Source organism: Oncorhynchus mykiss, chromosome 2 (assembly GCF_013265735.2).
Source record: "Oncorhynchus mykiss isolate Arlee chromosome 2, USDA_OmykA_1.1, whole genome shotgun sequence".
Taxonomy (NCBI): Eukaryota; Metazoa; Chordata; class Actinopteri; order Salmoniformes; family Salmonidae; genus Oncorhynchus; species Oncorhynchus mykiss.
This window is the reverse complement of record NC_048566.1, coordinates 19,501,666-19,525,381: the sequence shown is the minus strand read 5'-3', so window position 1 is coordinate 19,525,381 and position 23,716 is coordinate 19,501,666. Positions and strand designations below refer to the sequence as shown.

The 23,716-nt window shown below is 44.5% G+C and overlaps 2 protein-coding genes across 5 annotated transcripts; both read left to right on the top strand.

Moving 5' to 3' along the window:
• Positions 1-549: 549 nt before the first annotated feature.
• LOC110534365 (coiled-coil domain-containing protein 106) lies at positions 550-11,103 on the top strand. Its single transcript, XM_036940928.1, has 9 exons — positions 550-713; positions 1,252-1,331; positions 1,455-1,553; positions 1,743-1,973; positions 2,823-2,879; positions 3,043-3,285; positions 6,178-6,348; positions 8,621-8,924; positions 9,886-11,103. Exons 2-9 carry the CDS (start codon positions 1,262-1,264, stop codon positions 9,941-9,943), a joined length of 1,233 nt encoding a protein of 410 aa, XP_036796823.1. The 5' UTR covers positions 550-713; positions 1,252-1,261; the 3' UTR covers positions 9,944-11,103.
• A 297-nt stretch (positions 11,104-11,400) lies between these two features.
• On the top strand, positions 11,401-18,714 carry u2af2a (U2 small nuclear RNA auxiliary factor 2a). 4 transcript variants are annotated; one of them, XM_021622771.2, is made up of 13 exons: positions 11,402-11,988; positions 12,401-12,463; positions 12,663-12,804; positions 13,441-13,479; positions 13,999-14,108; positions 14,284-14,435; positions 15,195-15,311; positions 16,318-16,456; positions 16,660-16,739; positions 17,047-17,187; positions 17,679-17,765; positions 18,035-18,286; positions 18,386-18,714. In XM_021622771.2, the coding sequence occupies exons 1-13, from the start codon at positions 11,940-11,942 to the stop codon at positions 18,518-18,520; spliced, it is 1,506 nt and encodes a 501-aa protein (XP_021478446.1). In that variant the 5' UTR covers positions 11,402-11,939; the 3' UTR covers positions 18,521-18,714. The 4 variants fall into 4 exon arrangements, with proteins under 4 accessions (XP_036796803.1, XP_021478446.1, XP_021478472.1 ...); XM_036940908.1 differs by lacking the exon at positions 13,441-13,479 and having other exon boundaries at positions 11,401-11,988; positions 18,386-18,709; XM_021622797.2 differs by lacking the exon at positions 12,401-12,463 and having other exon boundaries at positions 18,386-18,709.
• The last annotated feature ends 5,002 nt before the right edge of the window (positions 18,715-23,716 follow it).

Genomic DNA, 23,716 nt, shown 5'->3' with positions numbered 1-23,716 from the left:
ATTCTCTAAATACGAAGTTGGAGACGGCTTATGGTAGAGAAATTACAATTAAATTCTCTGGCACCAGCTCTGGTGGACATTCCTGCAGTCAGCATGCCAATTGCACGCTTGCTCAAAAGTTGAAACATCTGTTGCATTGTGTTATGTGACAAAACTGCACATTTTAGATGTGGCCTGCACCTGTGTAATGATCATGCTGTTTAATCAGTTTCTTGATATGCCACATCTGTCAGATGGATGGATTATCTTGGCAAAGGAGAAATGCTCACTAACAGGGATATAAACAAATTTGTCCACAAAATTTGAGAGAAATAAGATTTTCGTGTTTATGGAACATTTCTGGGATATTTTATTTCAGCTCATGAAATATGGGAGCAACACTTTACATGTTATATTTTTGTTCAGTATGTAATTGAATGTGTTCTTATTTAATAATGACCAATTAATATAATACACAAGAGCTTTCCATTGATAAAGTCTGGGTTGACACCGACAACTGGGACGGGATCCTGACTGTACAGCAGGGTATTTTCGTTACAAACTACATTTCAGTAAATTATAGACTCTCCCTTAGGTAACCGGAAACGACGGCGAACGACATAAACAAGATTGTAAAATGAACGCTAAATTATTAATGTTATAGCTAGGTACGAAAGTGGACAGAATGAACGGGATTTATATATGAAATACATTGTTATAACGACTGAATAACGGTTCGTATATCATTGATTTGTGGAGAACTCCACCAGAAAATAGTTTGTGCGTAAAAGAAGCTGCTAGCTTGCTACTAGTAAAATAGCTAGCTGCTGATTATCTAACTAGCCTGTGTAAGATTAGCAGAGTCCTTATGGCAATTTGATATGTAGCTAGCTAACGTGTCCATTTTTTAATTATAACGCTACATCTTGCAAACTAGCATGTCAGCGACGAACATCGTGTATAGTGTGCTAATATAACTTGCTGGTACGCTCGCAAGTGTAACGTTAGACAAAAGGGAATAAAGCGATCTGTGCGAAATAAGTAGGTAACTTATTCTGCATCTCTGCTGAGAATTGCCATACAGTAACTACTAGTAATTACATTTCTAGTGGCATAATTGCATCCACAAATGCTTAGTTAGCAAGCTGAAGGCTGACTGCATACTGTTACATTTGCAACGAAACATCGTCAATGGGAGTTGTTATCCATCATTGGATGTTGTGTGCCAAATGTAATACATTAATAAACCTGTATTGTTTCTGTACAATGAAGGGTGCACGAGATGCAGGAGGGAAATATTAATGACGCTTTGCCTACCTCCAAGACCCACACAGGCTCCCACCCCATGCAGAGTAAGATTATTAAACCTTCTAAAATCTGCATCATTGAGATAGCTGTGTATGTACCTCTTCAATACAAAGTGATAACAGTTATTTAGCCATAATAATGCCTACTGTATATTTCTCCCTCTGTAGCTCCGAAGAACGAGGATGCCTATGAAATCTCCATTCCCTTTGAGGAGAACAACTTTGAGCAGCAAGGCTTCTTCAATCAGAATGAGCAGAGTTTTGAAGGTTCATATCAAAGCTTTTATTTCCTACTAGATCAGAACCCATACCATAGATGAATGTAGTTGAATGACCATCTGGAAGGACAGTCCAGTGAGTCCACTCACCTAGTTTCTCCGGTGTGAATCAGTTAGTGATTAAGATTAATCCTAATATTTATTCCCTGACCCTTAACTTCCTGTGTGTGTTTTTCAGAGTCGCCCCCTCCCTCGGGTGCCCCCCCACCAGGCAGCTCGTACCTGCTGATAACCAACCTGCGGACGCAGCTGCAGATCTCCCTGGAGAAGAACTCGTGGCTGCACAAACGCATAGAGGACCTGGAGGAGGAGAGGGACTTCCTGCGTTGCCAGCTGGACCGCTTCATCTTCTCTACCAAGACCCAGGGCCATCAGAACCAGGGCCCCAGCGAGAGCCAGTACAGCAACGGTGAGAGAGGGGCATGGAGAGGGTTTGGGAAGGTGGATGGACACTGGGGAGACACAACCATGATGTAGAAAGATGTATTGTGATTAGAGAAGTTCTACCATGCTAACCACACCACTCACATTGTGTGCACGAGTGTTGCTCAATAAATGTACACATGTTATTCAATAATTTCATCCCAACTGCTTGTGCGCCTCAACCAGCACCTGCGTAGCCAGGCGCTAAAATAGAACTTGGTTCTATTTTAGATGCTTGATGTGCTGCAAGACCCGCCTCTCCCATCTCCTCATTGGTTTTTAGGAGCATATACCCATGTGGGTGATTGAAAGATGGAGGTCCACACTCCAATCTATTTGGTAGTGGTAATGTACCTTAAATATGGTTGCCAACTACCATATAAAACTCCACAGAATAAGAAGAATGAACCAGGAGAAAAACTAACTAGGTTTCCCCTTTTTATCTGTGGATTAATTGTCGGAGTAGAGAACACACGATTTTGTATGACTCTACACAGATAAAAATTTGAAAAAGATCCTTAAAAAAGGACCATATGCATTTCAGGTAAAATAACAACCCACATGTTTATTTTCCAGGACAAATTATCTAGCAACAGCAAGCTAGCTAAATGTCCATGAAAGTTTCATGTGTGTTTCGACCTGTCCCCAAATTAATATAGTTTGTCCACAGTTGGTTTGGTATTTTAACCTGTATGTCATGAACGTGTCTGGTGGGGATAGACAAAATAAGCAGGTAGACGCACGCACGCGTGTAGCCGGTTTGTCAGCATGTAAGACAACATACTTTTTACAGGCATAGATTTATTCTCGGGAACCGTTGTTTTTCCTCCTGCAGGCTATGACTCTAGACGTTTTGAATGGAAGCCGAGGAGAGAGGTGGAGCGCCCAGTTGGTAAGGACTGCTTTATGACCTCACTAGTCCCTTGTTGTACATGATACATGTATCTAGATCCAGAGCATATTCTATACATTCTCATCACCTCTCACCACTACTGGCCTCAGTTCACTGATCACCCTCATTGATCTTCTCCTTTTCCGTTCGTTAACCCTTTCAGAGCAGAAGTCCGAGCCACAGCGTTTCACATCTCGTCAGATATTCCAGCGAAGACCCTCCCCAACTGCCATGGCCCCACCCAAAAACCACACTTCCAGCACGATAGCCAATCAGATGGCCGCAATGAGCTCCATGTTCAGCTCCGGGGCCTCCCAGACCCTCTTGCAGGGGCACAGCAGTGGCAGTAGCAGTGCTAACAGAGCCACCATGAGTGAAATGAATGCACACGGGAGCATAGGGCCAGGTAAGGGGATCCAAACAAAAGGTTGACATGGGAACAGGACTCTTGCACGTGCCAAGGGATTCCGGCAGGAATGGGAGAGGCCTCCCGAGTAGTGCAGTGGTCTAAGGCCCTGCATCGCAGTGCTAGCTGTGCCACTAGAGATTCTGGGTTCGAGTCCAGGCTCTGTTGCAGCCGGCCGCGTGCGCCGAACCATGGGTCTCCCGATCAATTGGTCCAGTGTCGTCCGGGTTAGGGGAGGGTTTGGCCGGCAGGGATGTCCTTGTCCCATCATGCACTAGTGACTCCTGTGGCGGGCCGGGCGCATTACACGCTGACACGGTCGCCAGGTATATGGTGTTTTCTCCGACACATGCAGCTGGCCCAGTGCAGCTGGCTTCTGGGTTAAGTGGGTGTTGTGCCAAGAATCATTGCGGCTTGGTTGGGTTGTGTTTCGGTGAATGCACAGCTCTTGGCCTTCGCCTCTCCCGAATCCGTACGGGAGTTGCAGCGATGAGACAAGACTGTAACTACCAATTGCATACCACGAAATTGGGGGGAAAAAGGAGTAATAAAAAGGAATTGGAGGGAAGTTCTAGGGTCGAGTTGGGGACAGGACTGGACAGGATCGACAGTCCACAGGAACGGTCGCAGTACAGGAATAGTTATACAAATATTTCGCTCACTCTCGCTCCTTGCTCCAGTTTTAGCCAATCCCTACTTTACCTAAGATGCCAACGTACATCGGTGAATGATGAAGCCTTCAAGAGAGGAATTACAATATCTTGTTGCAGCCAAGGATCCATCACTAACATTAGAGCCATTAAAAGGAATGAGCTATGTTTTAGCTAAATGTGATGGAGTTGTCTTTGACAACGAAAGAACCGAGTACACAGAACCAACCGGAGAGCGGGACAAGCGGCATGAAGCGGCATGAAGCGGCATAGCTGCTCCACCAACAACGTTACCGGCCAATTGTTTGCATATTTAACTAAACCTGTGCCATCTGAAGTAACGAATAGGATGGCCATAGGGTGGCAGATACGGCCTCCGGCCATTTAATCTGGTTGAGGGCCAAAATCGGGTAATGGGGTTGCTATCAGCTGTGTGTGAACTGCAGGCAACTGTCTCGTGAGCGCTGAGCAGCAACCAAACAAACCAGTTGCTATGGCTACCATATATACAGTCATTGATGATGGCTACTCACAAGCAGAGTGGGGGACAGAGATGAGCAGCTAATGGAGGAAGTTATTTCTCATTTCTGTGTGTAAATATTTGGGATTTTTATCTGGATAGGACAGGAAAGTTCCCGGGGTTATAGAACTATTTCGGGATCAGGACCAGTGATGTACAGTACTTAAGTAAAAATATTTGAAAGTACTACTTAAGTATTTTTGGGGGGTATTTATACTTACCTGTACTATTTATATTTTTGACAACTTTTACTTTACTACATTCCTAAAGAAAATAATGTACTTTTTACTTCATTCATTTTCCCCGACACTCAAAAGTACTTGTTACATTTTGAATGCTTAGCAGGACAGAAAATGGTCCAATTCACACACTTATCAAGAAAACATCCCTGCTCATCCCTACTGCCTCTGATATTGTGGACTCACTAAACACAAATTATTTGTTTGTACACTTTGTTTGAGTGTTAGAGTGTGCCCCTGGCTGTCCGTAAAATAAATAACAAAACAGGACAATTGTGCCTGCTGGTTTGCTTAATATAAGGAATTTGAAATTATTCATACTTTTACTTTTGATACTTATGTATATTTGAGCAATTCCATTTACTTTTGATACTTAAGTATACAGTGCCTTGCGAAAGTATTCGGCCCCCTTGAACTTTGCGACCTTTTGCCACATTTCAGGCTTCAAACATAAAGATATAAAACTGTATTTTTTTGTGAAGAATCAACAACAAGTGGGACACAATCATGAAGTGGAACAACATTTATTGGATATTTCAAACTTTTTTAACAAATCAAAAACTGAAAAATTGGGCGTGCAAAATTATTCAGCCCCCTTAAGTTAATACTTTGTAGCGCCACCTTTTGCTGCGATTACAGCTGTAAGTCGCTTGGGGTATGTCTCTATCAGTTTTGCACATCGAGAGACTGAAATTTTTTCCCATTCCTCCTTGCAAAACAGCTCGAGCGCAGTGAGGTTGGATGGAGAGCATTTGTGAACAGCAGTTTTCAGTTCTTTCCACATATTCTCGATTGGATTCAGGTCTGGACATAAAGCCTGAAATGTGGCAAAAGGTCGCAAAGTTCAAGGGGGCCGAATACTTTCGCAAGGCACTGTATTTAAAACCAAATACTTGTACTTTTACTCAAGTAGTATTTTACTGGGTGACTTTCACTTTTATTTGAGTCATTTAAGGTATCTTTACTTTTACACAAGTATGACAATCAGGTACTTTTCCCACCACTAATCAGGACAGTACAGGGGAAAAATGGACAGTACCAGATGGGGCAGGAATAAATGTTCACTTACATGACAATCTTTAATCCAAACTATGAGCATCTCTCGTCTATCACCTCTAGTCTAGCACCTCTAGTCTATCACCTCTCGTCTATCAGCTCTAGTCTATCACCTCTCGTCTATCAGCTCTAGTCTATCACCTCTCGTCTATCACCTCTAGTCTACCACCTCTCGTCTATCACCTCTAGTCTATCACCTCTCGTCTATCACCCTTTAGTCTATCACCTCTAGTCTAGCACCTCTCGTCTATCACCTCTAGTCTATCACCTCTCGTCTATCACCTCTAGTCTACCACCTCTAGTCTATCACCTCTAGTCTAGCACCTCTAGTCTATCACCTCTAGTCTAGCGCCTCTAGTCTAGCACCTCTAGTCTAGCACCTCTAGTCTAAAGTTGTTTTTTATCACGGTCTTGTTTGTCTCTTCAGATTCCCTGTCCCTCCTGGGGGAGGCCGAGGAGTTCCTGGAGCAGGATGGCTACATGAACGAGGAGGAAATGATTTCAGGAGAGGACGTGATGTCCGAGGGCATGAGCGGCGGTGGGCACCCAGGGATGAAGAGGAGGCGGGTCTTCCGAATCACCAGGGAGAGGCAGAGAGGTGAGGGACAATGGCAGCCATGTTACTCATTTCATGTTCCACCAAAAATTCAGACATTTTCATTCCCAACTACAACATTTTCCTTCAAGATAGAACTGCCAAAGGGGGAGGAGTTGCAATCTACTGCAGAGTTATGTCATACTTTCCAGTTCTATGCCCAAACAGTTTGAGCTTCTAATTTTAAAAATGAATCTCTCTTACTGTTATAGACCCCTCCCAGCTGTGCCCTGGACACCATATGTGAATTGATTGCCCCCCCTCCCCATCTATCTTCAAAGTTTGTTCTGCTTGGTGACCTAAAATGGGATATGCTTAACACCCCGGCCGTCCCACAATCTAAGATAGATGCCCTCAATCTCACACAAGGGACCCACAAGGTACCGTAAATCCGTACCTAAATCCGTAAACATGGGCTCCCTCATAGATATTATCCTGACCAACTTTCCCTCCAAATACACCTCTGCTGTTTTCAATCAGGATCTCAGCGATCACTGCCTCATTGCCTGCATCAGTTGTGGGTCCGCAGTCAAACGACCACCCCTCATCACTGTCACAGGCTACCTAAAACACTTCAGCGAGCAGGCCTTTCTAATCGACCTGGCCCGGGTATCCTGGAAGGATATTGACCTCATCCCGTCAGTAGAGGATGCCTGGCTGTTCTTTAAAAGTAATTTCCTCACCATCTTAAATAAGCACGCCCCTTTCAAAAAATGTAGAACAAAGAACAGATATAGCCCTTGGTTCACTCCAGACCTGACTGCCCTCGACCAGCACAAAAACATCCTGTGGCGTATTGCACTAGCATCGAATAGTCCCCGCGATATGCAACTTTTCAGGGAAGTCAGGAACCAATACACACAGTCAGTTAGGAAAGCAAAGGCTAGCTTTTCCAAACAGAAATTTGCATCCAGCAGCTAACTTCAAAATGTTCTGGGACACTGTAAAGTCCATGGAGAATAAGAGCACCTCCTCCCAGCTGCCCACTGCACTGAGGCTAGGAAACACTGTTGCCACCTATAAATCCACGATAATCGAGAATTTCAATAAGCATTTCTCTACGGCTGGCCATGCTACCCCAACCCCGGCCAACAGCTCCACACCCCCCGCAGCTACTTGCCCAAGCCTCCCAGCTTCTCCTTCACCCACATCCAGATAACAGATGTTCTGAAAGAGCTGCAAAACCTGGACCCGTAAAAGTCAGCCAGGCTAGACAAGCTGGTCCCACTCTTTGTAAAATGATCTGCCGCCATTGTTGGGGGTGACACTCTTGCCCGCCCGACTAGCATCACTACTCTGGACGGTTCTGATTTGTGAATATGTGAAGAATATGTGGACAACTACACATACCTAGGTGTCTGTCTAGACTGTTAACTCTCCTCCCAGACTCATATTAAGCATCTCCAATCCAAAATTAAATCTAGAATCGGCTTCCTATTTCGCAAATAAAGCCTCCTTCACTCACGCTGCCAAACATACTCTCGTAAAACTGACTATCCTACCGATCCTCGACTTCAGCGATGTAATTTACAAAATAGCCTCCAACACTCTACTCAGCAAACTGGATGCAGTCTATCACAGTGCCATCCGTTTTGTCACCAAAGCCCCATATACCACCCACCACTGCGACCTGTATGCTCTCGTCGGCTGGCCCTCGCTACATATTCGTCGCCAGACTCACTGGCTCCAGGTCATCTATAAGTATTTTCTAGGTAAAGCTCCGCCTTATCTCTGCTCACTGGTCACTATAACAACACTCACCCGTAGTACGCGCTCCAGCAGGTATATCTCACTGGTCATCCCCAAAGCCAACACCTCCTTTGGCCGCCTTTCCTTCCAGTTCTCTGCTGCCAATGACTGGAACGATATGCAAAATTTATTTTTGCTCTTTTGCACACTAGTATTTCTACTTGCACATCATCAGCTGCACATCTATCACTCCAGTGTTAATTTGCTAAATTGTAATTACTTCACTACTATGGCCTATTTATTGCCTTACCTCCTTACTCCATTTGCACACACTGTATATAGATTTTTCTATTGTTATTGACTGTATGTTTGTTTATCCCATGTGTAACTGTTGTTTTTTGTTGCACTGCTTTGCTTTATCTTGGCCAGGTCGCAGTTGTAAATGAGAACTTGTTCTCAACTGGCCTACCTGGTTAAATAAAGGTGAAATAAAAAAATAAATAAAAAAATGCTGTAGAAATGCGTCTTTCCTTCCTTGCAGTAGGCCTAATCAATCCCCACCTCTCTCCATCTCCTCCCCCTCTAGTCAAAGACGCTGCAGGGGTTCTGTTTCGCTACAAGAAGATCCTGCTGACCTACCAGCGGCTGAAGAACATGTCTAAGGCCTTCCAGATCCACGGCGTAGACCGCAACACGGTGGCCTCCACCACGCCCATCGCTGAGATGCTGCTGGTGGCCCCGGAGAAGGTGGCGGAGGTGGGCGAGTTTGACCCGTCCAAGGAGAAGCTGCTGGATTACGCACGGCGCTGCTACGTCGCCCTGGACGAGGAGACGCTAAGCAGGGTGCAGGCCCTGAAGAAGAACAACCTGCTACTACCCATCTCCTACAGGTTCAGACACTGATGGGGGGAGGGACACTGTGGCCAAGGGGATGAGGGGAATCTGGGGACCAAGGGGATGAGGGGAATCTGGGGGGATGAGGGGAATCTGGGGGCCAAGGGGATGAGGGGAATCTGGGGGCCAAAGGGGATGAGGGGAATCTGGGGGCCAAGGGGATGAGGGGAATCTGGGGGCCAAGGGGATGGGGGAATCTGAGGGGAGGAGGGCTTCATTTTGTTGTGAAGAAGAGCAGGGTGGGACTTTTGGAGAAGGTCGTCACTCAACCATCTCCCTAAGATTCAGACATTTATGGAAAGTTAAGATTTGTGTATGGGTGCCCTGGATATGTAGGGGAGGTTGTTGCTCATCCCGTACAGAGTTTGTTTTATATTCTTAACTATTTGTTCAGAATCCTTTTGAAGTAGAGGTCATGAACTATGGCATTCCTTATTTCTGACCAGAGTACTATTGAACTTTGTAGTACTGTATTTCAGTGCAATTTTGACACGTAGGGCCCCATTTTGCCATTGCCAAAAAGTGGTGCTATTGTCTGAAGAGGCTGTGCTTCTCCCAATTACTTACAGTAGCAGCATGAAGGTATAGCGATCAAATCATAGATTTGTAGCATTCCAAACTGGCTCTTTATTTTCATCATACTTGAAATAAGTGCCATGCTGACTATTTGAGGTAATACGGTCTTTTTTGACGATCATCTATTTTGAGCTGTCTGCATTTCACCTTTTAGTGTCTTCATGTAAAAGTGGTGTCATATTCTGCACACTCACAAAAGCAATGTCAATACTATACATCTTTATTTACAGATAAATGTTTGTTGTTTGGATAACATTCTCTCATCTTTTTCCTAGCACTTCAAAAACAAGTGTATTATTTGTGCACTTAAATTATTACCTTATTTAGATATTTAAAAAAGCCCACACCTAGTGATTTTGGATCTGTCTCTCATTTCTCCAGGTTGAAAGGAGGAGAGGATTCTCTTAAAGAGAAGGAAACTCACGCGACCACAAACTGAACAAAGCAAAGAGTAGTTGCACACTCTATTGCTCAGATTCAATCCTTTAGTAGAATCACTCCAGTGTTCTGTCAGAAAGCTTCCAGGTTCTGAAACAAAGGAAGTTAGCTAGCTGACTGACCACTGGTGTTGTATCTGCACCAGAACAGCAGAATAAGCAGATATTCTTTGCTTTGGAAGAAGGATGAGGCCAGTTTTGGGGACAGTTCTACTGTGAGGCTAAGCTGTTGTACCACAAATACATCACTTTTTTTGTTGCACCAGAATATATTCTGTCACTGTAAAGTGCCACTGTAGCATACAGTTGTGAGATGTGTCATTTGACTGAAGTGTGGTGTAGTATAACATCACGTACCCTTTGTACTGTGCTACGAAGATGAGTTTTTTACTATAATAGTAGTACGATTTACTGTGCTATTTCACCATCAGTTGAGATTTTTTTCAGTCCTATACTGCAATACTTTGTTTGCTTGGGAATAATTTATTGCAATTAGATTGCATACTATTAGGTTTCTCTTTTTTTGTGTTCCAGTAAGCTCAGTGATTTCCACAAAAGGGACAAAATACAAATGTTGATTTTTATTTGAACATATCAATCACCAGTTCCCCATTACAATTGCATGTGAAATTAACTCTTGTTGGTCAGTTGTTTAGACAGAGCTGTTGTTGAACTTAATAATGATGTTAAAAAAAATGGCAGTAGTATTGGCGATGGTGTAATATAGTGGTATATTGTGTGTTTATTATACTGGTACAAGGAATTGCTGAGACCCCAGGTTGTCTGAGTGTGTGAAAGGGTACCTCTCAGTTTAAACTTCATGTCTTACTTATTCACAACACAAACTCACCCACTGACCGGTGTCAGTGTGTACAACTGCTGAAATCATGTTATGTTACAACACCTTTTATACGGGTCAGAGATGTCATTTTGACTTTAATAAGGAACCAATAATTTACTGAACGGTGCAGTACAACCTGTATCATTTAAGATACCGGTCTCTGTGTGTGCAGCATTTCAAAAATGTTTAATATTGTATTTCTCTTCAATAATCACGAGGAGTAGCCTATATTCAAAAACTGAAAATGTTTGGTTGATTATACAAATTGTATGGACTGTAAAAACAGAAATGCCATTAAAGCATTTGATTTCTTTAAAAAATCATGATTTGACTTGTGATTCTCTATGAGTGTGTAGATAGGGAGATGCTAGGAAAAACAAATGCTGCTCCCCTGGGTCAAACTCCTTTCTGTTGTAATCACAGATCTGAGAGGTTGTTTCTGAAATCAATAAAGGGATATCTAGCTTTCATGTATCCAATGCATACTATAATGTCCAATGTTAGAAAATATCATGCATTTTGTAAGAACTTCTTGTTTGGTGCTAGGGCAAAGATAATATACTGTATGTACATGTTTTGTAGGTTGAATTACAGGCCCAAAGGGGGCGCTAAAAGTAAAATGTGTATATCAACTTCCGGTGTCACGGGGTGCCTGGGAGACGAAACGCAAAAAGCGGGCATACCGAACATATCCCGTATTTTCTCCTTGTATACATTTAATTGAAAAACATACATTGGGACGACGCAAAACACCGTTGCAACATCAATAGGACGAACGGCATAACATTGGATGTGCAATTGTACCAGCATATCCTTATTCACTCGACTTGCTATTTAGCATTAGCTCGCTACCACGACTGCTTCAAGAACAGGCCCCAGCCTGGACTTTGCTTTATCTAACTAGCTATCACAAGATAACCCGTTTTCTTCATCAACGTTATTTTCAGTTCTTAGTGTAAACTAGAACCACATCTTTAACTCACTTGGAGTTGTTTATTTTGATATTTCTAAACCGTTGCATTGGTGGTGTGTAGTTAGCTAGCATTTTACTAAGTGTGCTGTGCACTTTTTTCGCAAGCTAGCGACCGCTCAGCATTCCCGTCCATTTTACAGTCACAACTAACTAACTAGCTAGGGCTAGCAAATAAGAAACGGCAATGTCGGATTTCGACGAATTCGAGAGACAACTGTCTGAAAACAAACAAGGTAAGCTAGCTAGTTAATCACTTATATTTTATAGCCAGGTTCTAAACTAGCTAGTTAGCAATCGTATATCATCACAACACAAGAGCGCGGGCTGGCTAACTAGCTAGTAGGAACGTTGGCTGCTAGAATCCACACTGTCGCAGCTGTCGTCCCAGGCACATTTGTGTGGCTATAACTAACCCATTGTTTAAAAGTAACAATATTTCTGTCACTAATCGACCCTGTTTTGAGCCAGCTGACGTTTTCCTGCTCTGAATGTGTTGAAGTTGCCAGTTAAAATATTAATCCATGAAAAGTTAACATCTCTTGGCCATACAGTAGCTATATCCTATGAAAGTAAACACGTAACGGTGTCAATCCTCTTGCCCCCTGTACCATCTTCTCTCCTCCCCATCTCTATGGTCCTCTGTAGCTCAGTTGGTAGAGCATGGCGCTTGCAACGCCAGGATAGTGCGCTCGATTCCCGGGAACACCCGTACGTAAAATGTATGCACGCATGACTGTAAGTCGCTTTGGATAAAAGCGTCTGTTTAATGGCATAGCTATATTATTTTAACTCAACTGTTTTCTCTCCTCCCCCTCTGTTTTCTTTCCTCCCTTTCTGTTTTCTTTCCTCCCACCCCCCCTTGTTCTATTGTTTCACCGTTCCTTCCCTTTTCTTTCCCTTCCTCCAGCGGAGAAGGACAAGGAGAACCGCCACCACCGTCGCTCCCCCTCTCGCAGCCGCAGCAGAGAGAGGAAGAGGAGGAGCAGAGACAAGGACAGACGCAGCAGGGATCGCCGTGGAGACAGCAAGGAGCGCAGACCGAGACGCAGGTAACTACTGCATTGTCTTACTGCACGCCCTCAGGTGTGTAAGAGACCTAGTTACGTGCAGGTACTGGTTTTGAGTAGGGCTATCTGCACACCTGATGAGTGAACAGTATCAGGACACTTGGAAAATAAGCAACCCAGGCAACACTGACTGTACCTCGTAAAAAGTTTAAATCTGAAATAGAAAGCTCTCAAGCATATTGATATACAGCATTATTCCTCTGTATGAGGTAGCCCACATATTGTCCTGACAGTGAGATGCAAGTTTGTGGAGGAAGACTCACATCTAACAGTGTTCACACACACGTTGAACATTGTACACCTGGTCCCTGAAGTTGTTTTAGTGGAAAGAGCCATAGCGTACACTTACTAGACCTCAGTGTTCTGTAGAAGATTCCAAATCGGTCCCTATCCCTAGGCCCTACTAGTAGATCTGAAAGGAGTGGATGTGGTGAGAGCTCCAGCAGAAGACCATATTGCTTATACCCATCCAATCCTTTAGCATCTATGTGAAGTTCATACAAACAGTGGCTTGGGGCTAATTTCGAATTGCACTCTAGTTCCACTTCCTTCATTGGAACTACCTGTGACCAGGGTTGGAGTGAAATGAAATGTGAACTCCTTCCAATGTCATTTCAGCTCACCATCCCAACAACAACCCCAAGAGATTGCTGTAAGGTAATACAGCAAACTAACACAGAGCTTGTTTCTGCATTATTACAATATCACTCCGGTCACTCTAGCAAGTGATCTTTCCTCTGATTGTGTACTATCCACTCATGTTTACGACAGCGTATTATATCCTGTGTATACCATTGTGTGGGAAGGTTTCGGTAAGGGGTTTCTATGGAGAGAGAACAATGAAACTGTAGGGCCAACTCTGTAATAATGGGTTAGATTTGTAGGGCTTTGTGACATCCACTGTAAATGTCATTTAAAAGTAGTATGTCATTTGAAATCACTTGTATTTGTAAAAGGTATAATCATTTATAACATGGATTCAGAAGTGTAAACCTGGTGTTTCTCATAGATGGGTTAAAGAGAAGCTGTAGGTTTCTCTAAAGGTCTATTTAAGGCTTGACTCACAGGACATCACAAGTAATGACTTCTTTGTCTTTTTATGTCATCTGTTTCTCCCTGCACTCCTCTGTTGGTCTTTCTGTCCTCACTCCTCCTGTCCTATTTTCTCTCCATCAGTCGTTCCCCGCACCGTGAAACGAAGAAGAAGAACAAAGTGAAGAAGTACTGGGACGTCCCTCCTCCTGGCTTTGAACACATCAGTGTGATGCAGTACAAAGCCATGCAGGGTAAGAGAGGAGGCCTCACTTCATCATCCTCTTCCCCTCTCTCCTCTCTATTTTTATCTACTCTATTCTACTCTTTGACCCTCGTTTGGCCTCCTATTTAACTGTGTTCTTACTAATAATGTCTTGTTCTGGAAGCTGTATGAATGTTGTTTTAAACATGTGACTTCTCCTCAAGCTGCGGGTCAGATCCCAGCCACGGCCCTGCTGCCCACCATGACCCCAGACGGCCTGGCCGTGACCCCCACTCCCGTCCCTGTGGTGGGAAGCCAGATGACCAGACAGGCCCGTCGGCTTTATGTGGGCAACATCCCCTTCGGCATCACAGAGGTCAGTTAGCTCCTGGATGGATGTAGGGACAGAGATCAGAGAGATGGAGTAGGTAGAAGTTGATACAGGGCTCTACAGTACTGCAATTTTACTCGCATATGTGCCTGAATATGTAGCTGTGCGACCTGGAATTTTTATTTAGGAGGACCAGTGTGCCTAGAAAAACATTTCACCATAGAGCCTTGACAGTTTAAAGATAGGGGCCGCGCCATCTGATTCTGTCAGGTTAAGGCTAGGGGCCGCGCCATCTGATTCTGTCAGGTTAAGGCTAGGGGCCGCGCCATCTGATTCTGTCAGGTTAAGGCTAGGGGCCGCGCCATCTGATTCTGTCAGGATGAGACTAGGGGCCGGGCCATCTTATTCTGTCAGGTTAAGGCTAGGGGCCGCGCCATCTGATTCTGTCAGGTTAAGGCTAGGGGCCGGGCCATCTGATTCTGTCAGGTTAAGGCTAGGGGCCGCGCCATCTGATTCTGTCAGGATGAGACTAGGGGCCGGGCCATCTTATTCTGTCAGGTTAAGGCTAGGGGCCGCGCCATCTGATTCTGTCAGGTTAAGGCTAGGGGCCGGGCCATCTGATTCTGTCAGGTTAAGGCTAGGGGCCGGGCCATCTGATTCTGTCAGGTTAAGGCTAGGGGCCGGGCCATCTGATTCTGTCAACTAGTATTTCAAGCTCAGGGGGATCAGAGTGCATAATAAATACTGTTGTTGGAGTGAGTCTTCCAGAGTATTGCCTCAATGTCTCTCCCTCTACCTGTGTAGGAGTCCATGATGGATTTCTTCAACGCTCAGATGCGTCTGGGTGGTCTCACTCAGGCTCCAGGAAACCCCGTCCTCGCTGTTCAGATCAACCAGGACAAGAACTTTGCCTTCCTCGAGGTGGGTCTCAACACCCACTTGACGATACGCAATACCGGAGAAGAAATGTGACCTTCCTCAATAGTCCAAAAGGACCTCTTTTCAAATCAAACTTTATTTGTCACGTGCCGAATAAGTGTATACTTTACAGTGAAATGGTTACAAGCCTTTAACCAACAGTGCAGTTCAAGAAGAAGAAAATATTTACCAAGTAGGCTAAAATAAAAGTTATAATATAAAGTAACTATAAAAATATAAAGTAATAATAATAACGAGGCTATATACAGGGGGCACCGGTACCGAGTCAGTGTGCGGGGGTACAGGCTAGTTGAGGTAATCTGTACATGTAGGGGGGGGTGAAGTGACTGCATTAGGTAACAAACACAGCGAGTAGCAGCAGTGTACAGGGGGGGTCATTGTAAATTGTCCGGTGGTGATTTTTATGAATTGTTCAGCAGTCTAATGGCTTGGGGGTAGAAGCTGTTGAGTAGCATTTAGGTCCTAGACTTGGCTCTCCGGTAGCGCTTGCCGCTCGGTATCAGAGGAAACAGTCTATAACTTGGGTGACTGGAGTCTTGACAATTTTATGGGCTTTCCTCTGACACTAGATGGCAGGAAACTTGGCGCCAGTGATGTACTGGGCTGTACGCACTACCCTCTGTAGTGCCTTACGGTCGGGGGCTGAGCTGTTGCCATACCAGGCTGTGATGCAACCAGTCAGGATGCTCTTGATGGTGCAGCTGTAGAACGTTTTGAGGATCTGTGGACCCATGCCAAATCTTTTCAGTCTCCTGAGGGGGAATAGGTTTTGTCGTGCCCTCTTCACAACTGTCTTGGTGTGTTTGAACCATTCTAGTTGGTTGATGTGGACTCCAGGGAACTTGACTCTCGACCCGCGCCACTACTGCCCCATCGATGTTAATGGGGGCCTGTTCGGCCCTTTTATCTGAGCTTTCTGAAATAATCTGACAGGTGAAAGTTAACCCTCTACCTTTCTAAAACCTGGTCTGTGTTTGTTGTCCCAAAGTTCCGCTCAGTGGATGAGACGACCCAGGCCATGGCGTTCGATGGCATCATCTTCCAGGGACAGAGTCTGAAGATCCGCCGTCCCCATGACTACCAGCCTCTGCCTGGCATGAGCGAGAACCCCAGCGTCTACGTGCCTGGTCTGTCTGTCTCTGTCTGTCGGTTTACTGGTCCAAACTTCTCTGGCTGTTTCACTCTCTATTTAGTCCATCTTTAAACCCTTCTTAGTCTGGCCTACTTGAACTATTTTACCCGTCTCTATAGGATCAGACTGGATGTAGGCTGTTTATATCAACGTTTGGTTGACTTTAAATAACTTCTCTCTCCTTCTCTGTCTGTGTAGGCGTGGTGTCCACAGTGGTGCCTGACTCGGCCCACAAGCTGTTCATCGGGGGCCTGCCCAACTACCTGAATGATGACCAGGTCAGTGAGCTATCCTTAAGCAGCTTAGCCTTCTAACCAGGTCACCTGGAGCCACAGACTGGCTGGCTGGCTGCTCACCTCCCGTGACGTTCCAGTCTGGCCCAGTGAAAACCTCCTGTTTCCTCACATGCCTAGTCAATGCTGGACGCGGTTAGCAGTGTACTGGAATAACACTGTTGATGGAAGCCAGACAGCTTGAAAGAGTGTTCAACTCCTCTCCTCGTCTGACTGTTCTCCCATTTCCCCTGTCCCTCCCATCGTTTCCCCTCTGATCTCTATGGTAATCTTCCCTCTCTGTGTTCTCCAGGTGAAGGAGCTCCTGACATCGTTTGGGCCTCTCAAGGCCTTTAACTTGGTCAAGGATAGTGCCACAGGTTTGTCTAAGGGTTATGCGTTCTGTGAGTATGTAGACGTCAACCTGAACGACCAGATCACCATGGAGAATCAGGTAGCTAACCACCCCCTTCATTTTAGTTCTTCACACACCATGTCATGGTTTTGGATTTGATCCAGGTTTTTCTTTCCTTTTTTCTCTCACATTTTTGCAATATCTCTTCACATTTTGAATGACTTGCATATTAATACAAATGTAAATGAATGTTCAAGGGGAACTATATTGCTCTTGCGATATTATTGTGTTTCATATATAATACTTTAGCCCCCACAGCAAGAGACATAACTCTTGACAAAGTGATTTCATATGGTTACGCTCCCAATATTTCACAGTAATCTGTTATGATTGAACTGAATTGCAGTAAAAATGTAATAAAACCTTTTTAAAATGACCATCTGTAGAAAGGTAAAAATCCTAAATTCAGCTTTTGATTGGGTTCTTGAAAGGGAGAATTTCCATATATAGTGTAGAAGTGCATAGACCCTGGGGGGTTGTCCCTGCTGATTGACAGCTGTATTAAACTTGGAGATGCCCTGTCCCCACAGGCCATAGCAGGACTCAACGGCATGCAGCTGGGAGATAAAAAGCTCCTGGTGCAGAGAGCCAGCGTGGGATCCAAGAATGCCACTCTGGTAAGACTGGGAGATGGAGCTGGTCAGGCAGGGAATAGTGTGCTACAGTGGAGAGGGAAGTAGAAGGTAGAGGGGAAATGCCTGGTCCAGGGAGCCTTCAGGACATTTGAGAAAGATACACTTGTGCAGGGGATCTTAGATAGAAACGAGGGGGAGCATATGTTGTGCTCTTGGGGTGGTCTGTGCTGTTTGTTTTTACTTTTCCATTCCTCACGGCATGTTCTGTATCCACCAACACTCCTTCTCCAACCCTCCCCTCTCCCCTCCAGACAAGTATAAACCAGACCCCGGTGACGCTGCAGGTGCCGGGCCTGATGAACAGCTCAATGACCCAGATGGCTGGCTTGCCCACAGAGGTGCTGTGTCTGATGAATATGGTGGCTGTGGAGGAGCTGGTGGATGAAGAGGAATATGAGGAGATCGTGGAGGATGTGAGGGACGAGTGCAGCAAGTACGGCCAGGTCAAGAGCATCGAGATCCCCAGACCTGTGGATGGGCTGGAGGTCCCTGGCACTGGCAAGGTGAGAGAGAGAAGCTTCTGTCTGTCTTCAACTTTATGACTATGACTTTTTGAATGATCTCCATTGAACCTCCTTACATTTCCTCTCTCTATCCTATAGATCTTTGTGGAGTTCATGTCAGTGTTTGACTCCCAGAAGGCCATGCAGGGTCTGACGGGCAGGAAGTTTGCTAACCGGGTGGTGGTGACCAAATACTGCGACCCTGATGCCTACCACCGCCGAGACTTCTGGTAGAGGATGACGACAGGCGAGGATAGTGAGGGGGGGGGGGTGGATTGTCATATTTCAAATCGACCCCTAACCCCATACCACCTAGGCACTTGTTTTGACCTGAAAAGGTGTGAGCGACATAATGTTTCACCTAGTCCATCAGAAGGCCAGGTGGAGTTCAGAGAAGTACCCGGGGGTAGGGGCTGGGGATCCATTTGCTATTGGGCAAAAGAGAAGGGTTTGTATTCTGATGAAATCCAGGGGGGGGGGGGGGGGGGGGGGGGGTTCAAAGATTTTTGTGAATTGTGTGTAGTAACAGGACAGGGGTAAATGATTTTTATACTTTGTGAGAAAGAGATGGGTCATTCTGGGGGGGGGGGGGGGTCTTGCCACACCTTATGGTTTGTATTTAAATGGAGGGAGCCTGTTTTAAGTACTTTAGGAAGGTGTAGAGAGGGGAAGTGGACTGGTCTACTCTATAAGAGTGGTGGATAGATGGATGGACAGGAGTATTCATCATTTCATATGGGGAGAGGGAGTTGGTGACATTTTTTATTTGACCCACCAATGTAGATAACATGATCAGTTTCTTGTTGTGAAAAGGGGGAAGGAAAGCTATTGACAGGATAGAATGGAAAGCTATTGACAGGATAGAATGGAAAGCTATTGACAGGAATGGCCTCGTTTTGTGATTTTCCTTCTCAGATTTGGACCTTTAGATTTCCTCGTTTCTTTTCTTCCATGTACATCAGACTAAGCCCCTCTCCCTGTGTGTGTAGCGAGAGGGGGAGAAGCTGTAACTACACATAACCAACTCCAATGTCATATTGGACTAATTTATCTGAATGTCAGCTGTTGTGGTTCCAATACTGTATATTTACTGTCACACCTTGCATTGTCACCAGGGCCGGAGTTTGAGTACCATACGTTTTTATTACTGCCTGTCTCTCTTTTGAAGGTTTTGTTTATTTTTTGGATTGAAACCTTTCATCTAGTGTGAATTTATCCATCGCCATTGTTAGCAGGCAAAATAATTCTGTCCCTACACCCTACCCTTACCCATAAGAGAGACTGGGAGAGGGGAAAGGCAGACTTTTGAAGTTCTGAATTGTTATTTTTGAATTGTGAGTGGTAAATATTGGATTGGTGTTGAGTAGGGCTCGATCTGGTTCTGATTAAAAGCCTTCATGTTATTTTTCATGTCACATTTGAGAGTAAAATATGTGGAGTACTCATTCATGTCTGTGCTTAGCAAGTTTGTCAATACATGGAGTCATTTCATGCTTTGGTATTTTCAGGTAACAATGATTTGAGATTGTAGTCAATATTCAAGTTACTATTGTATTGCTTTGTCTGGAATGAATTTCTTTTGTTTTGCTTCCTGTTTCAAACCTACCTATAGAATATTGGACTGCTCATACAGAAATCTCTTTGGCCCTGGTAGTGTTTGTGTAACTTCTCACCTCAGCAGACAAAATAAAGGTATAAAGACTAATACCACTGTTTCCTGTTCTACTGCCCACAAATAAAATGCACTATTTACTTTGACCAAGTTATCAGGCTTTTAGTAACCATAGAAGTCAGGTAGTATTGTGTGATTGTACACCTCTTCTGTTAAGTAATGGGTTTGTTGTCACAAAGGGTGAGATGGAGATGTTAAACAGATGTTTTTTTTAACTGAAGGGGAGTGCAGTCTTTTGGACAGGTTCTCAAGTGTTCTATTGGACTGTTCAACAATGTTCATACTCATCAAAAGGTTGTCCCCTCAACTGTATATATGGTCTCACTTCTTCCTCATCTCCCTCAACCTTTGTCATTACGACTCCAAGGACCACTGGTTACACTGGGGTTGAGAGGGAGTTCCCATGATGCTTTGTGTTCAGACCTAGAGTTGGGCAGTACCAGTGAAATGTGACTTCCTCCCTTTCTAAAATTTGCTTTTTAAATCTTACCATGTCATTTTAATTGAATCTTTTTGGGTGGGAAAATGTGAAATAATGGAATAAAAAAATGGCTAAAACCACATGTAGTTTATAATAGTGTGAATCTTTTATTGAACCTTTTATTTAACTAGGCAAGTCGGTTAAGAACACATTCTTATTTACAATGACCCTAACCCTAACGGTGATGGTCCAATTGTGCAGCGCCATATGGGACTCCCAATCACGGCTGGTTGTGATACAGCCTGGAATTGAACCAGGGTTTGTAGTGATGCCTCTAGCAATGAGATGTAGTGCCTTTAGACCGCTGTGCCACTTAGTTCTCGTTTTCAAAAGTTGCTCAAACAGGATTTCTGTTGCTCTCTGGATATCACACACTGAAAAGCAGGAGTTGACTAACAGGGCAAATAGACTTGGCTTGTATGTTTACATTTGAGTCATTTAGCAAATGCTCTTAGCCAAGACTTCCAGTAGTGAGTGCATACATATTCATACTGGTCCCCCATGGTAATCAAACCCACAACCCTGGCATTGTAAGCGCCATGCTCTACAAACTGAGTCACACGGGACTGTTTTTCCATTGAAATGTCAAGGTGACAGATTCAGAACCACAGTACACATAAACCTGAGCTGACTGGTCAGCAGTATTCATGGGTAGAGACTTGCCTAAGTGGCATGAAAACAGGTTGACACTGCAGCCTTCAGTACTCCCTCTATACTCACCTGGGGCTTATTCAGGAGGGAACAGCTACAGAAGTGTATAGTGCAGCACAGACATGACACTCGTGGGAATAATGAACCATGTCTATACATCCCATGTCTGTCTGCGCCGTTGCACTCCACTGAGGAAGGCCAGCAATATGGTGCAATCCCTCCAAACCAAGCAGGTAGATGTTGCCAGAGAGCACAGAATCTAAGATCAGTTTACCCACCCCAATCCCAAGAGGGAAAACAAAACTGTCCTTAGATCAGTGTAAAGGAACAACTTCATCCTACTCCAATGGGAATCAGTATAGAGACTCAGGGAAGATCTCAATTGCGTACTCATCGCATCTTCTCTCCTCGTCTCCTCGTCAAAACCCATTGGATGAGAAAGCCAGAGGACCTGCCCCTCTGACCTTCTCCTCCAAAGAGTTTTGAGAAGGACACAAGGAGAGAGGTTGCGAGGAGTATGCAATTGAGATCTTTCCATTGTAACCCACTATAGGAGCCCAGCCCAGGCAGGTCTGATGCTGCAGTAGTATATCTATGTACTGCTGCCCTCTAGTGGGAAGTCTACACCACTGGCGCTGGTCATTGTCATTCTACACCACACCTCCCAACTGATCTTCATTCAGAAAGATGGAACGCTGCAGTAGCTAGGGAGAGAGCAACTCTCAACACTACATCAAGGGATGGAGGCTGTGTGCATGTGTGTGCCTGTGCATGTGTGTGCCTGTGCCTGTGTGTGTGAAAGTAGAGCACAATTTGTAAATGCATAGGTTTAAGGTTCAGATTTCTCTTGTCATGGCATCACAGAGCAGTAGATCAAACAAACATTTGGTGTTTTTACTCTTCTACGCAGTCCTTAGTTCAACTATAGAATATCTTATAGATGACATCATGCAGTGTGTGTGCGTTTCGTTGTGTCCTCGCTCCCGTGCGTTTTGGTGTACGTGCTTGCATGAGTGTGTGTGTGTGTGTGAGTGAGTGTGAGCACACATCACTCCGGTGGTGACAAGAACTTTGAGTGATGTGTATATGAGAGCCTGAGGTTGATCACATCAGCACACCGTGTATTATAAAAGACCTGAGATTACCACTGTCTTCCTATCAGACCATATGAGGGAGGAGAGGTAAACTAGAAAAAAGTTACGAAATAAAGCACACAAGTATAATTGTATTTTGACAGGAAAGCTAATTTGCATAGGCAAGATTAAATACCGTAGGCCACCTTTTTTGATTGATACCACATTAATTCAATGCATTTCTTTGTCAAATCTGACAGCCCCCCTTCCCTCATGCCTTACGTGTTTCTGGACCCTTGCCCACCCACCCAGGGTGCTAGGAAAATGAATCCAGTTGAATGGATGTTTGGCTATTCATCAAGCCGATATGCCCAGCATATTGTCCACTTTCTGAAAATAATCATCACCTACAGAACAAGTGTGTTGTTATGCTGCAATCCCAGGAAGTGGTGAGGAACTGAGATGAGTGGTGACTGGGGGAGGGGTATTCCTGTCAGCCCCGTACCTCATTCGCTGAGTTCCCTGTGACACTCTCTCTCTCTGTCTTTCTCTCTCTCTCTCTCTCTCTCTCTCTGTCTGTCTCTCTGTCTCTCTCTCTCCTGCTCTATGTTTACTTCTCTTTCTCTGCATCTCTCTCTCTCTCTCTGTGCCACGTGTCATGTGTAACCCAAACTGTGAGCAGTACAGCAGAGCAGGAGCTGGATCATGTGGAGAACTTCCATGAGACCAGGCTGGACCTCTCTCTACACTCTGCTTCCTTAAAGGGAGGTTATGTACTATAGACCACTGACTGGGCTTCTGATTGTGCTTTAGAATAGTGATTACAGTTCTAATTGTCTTCAGAACGTTGAATGGGGTTCCACTCTGCTTTAGAACAACGACTATGGTTCTGCAGCTCTACAAGAAAGCAAACTGTATGAAATGTAGTTGTACCTTGACTGCTCTTGTCGTCTCTTTCTCCAACACACTGCCTTTTTCTTTCTCCAACACACTGCCTTTTTCTTTCTCCAACACACTCTCTTTTTCTTTCTCCAACACACTGCCTTTTTCTTTCTCCAACACACTCTCTTTTTCTTTCTCCAACACACTGCCTTTTTCTTTCTCCAACACACTGCCTTTTTCTTTCTCCAACACACTGCCTTTTTCTTTCTCCAACACACTCTCTTTTTCTTTCTCCAACACACTCTCTTTTTCTTTCTCCAACACACTGCCTTTTTCTTTCTCCAACACACTCTCTTTTTCTTTCTCCAACACACTGCCTTTTTCTTTCTCCAACACACTGCCTTTTTCTTTCTCCAACACACTGCCCTTTTCTTTCTCCAACACACTCTCTTTTTCTTTCTCCAACACACTGCCTTTTTCTTTCTCCAACACACTCTCTTTTTCTTTCTCCAACACACTGCCTTTTTCTTTCTCCAACACACTCTCTTTTTCTTTCTCCAACACACTGCCTTTTTCTTTCTCCAACACACTGCCTTTTTCTTTCTCCAACACACTGCCTTTTTCTTTCTCCAACACACTCTCTTTTTCTTTCTCCAACACACTCTCTTTTT

Bases quoted from the DNA above. Each gene is read 5' to 3' on its own strand.
- LOC110534365 (XM_036940928.1), top strand. From the start codon at position 1,262: ATGCAGGAGGGAAATATTAATGACGCTTTGCCTACCTCCAAGACCCAC. The intron at 1,554-1,742 runs GTTCATATCAAA...TGTGTTTTTCAG, and splicing joins GAATGAGCAGAGTTTTGAAG to AGTCGCCCCCTCCCTCGGGT. The intron at 8,925-9,885 runs GTTCAGACACTG...TCATTTCTCCAG, and splicing joins CTACTACCCATCTCCTACAG to GTTGAAAGGAGGAGAGGATT.
- u2af2a (XM_021622771.2), top strand. From the start codon at position 11,940: ATGTCGGATTTCGACGAATTCGAGAGACAACTGTCTGAAAACAAACAA. The intron at 13,480-13,998 runs GTAATACAGCAA...TCTCTCCATCAG, and splicing joins CCCCAAGAGATTGCTGTAAG to TCGTTCCCCGCACCGTGAAA. The intron at 15,312-16,317 runs GTGGGTCTCAAC...GTTGTCCCAAAG, and splicing joins AGAACTTTGCCTTCCTCGAG to TTCCGCTCAGTGGATGAGAC.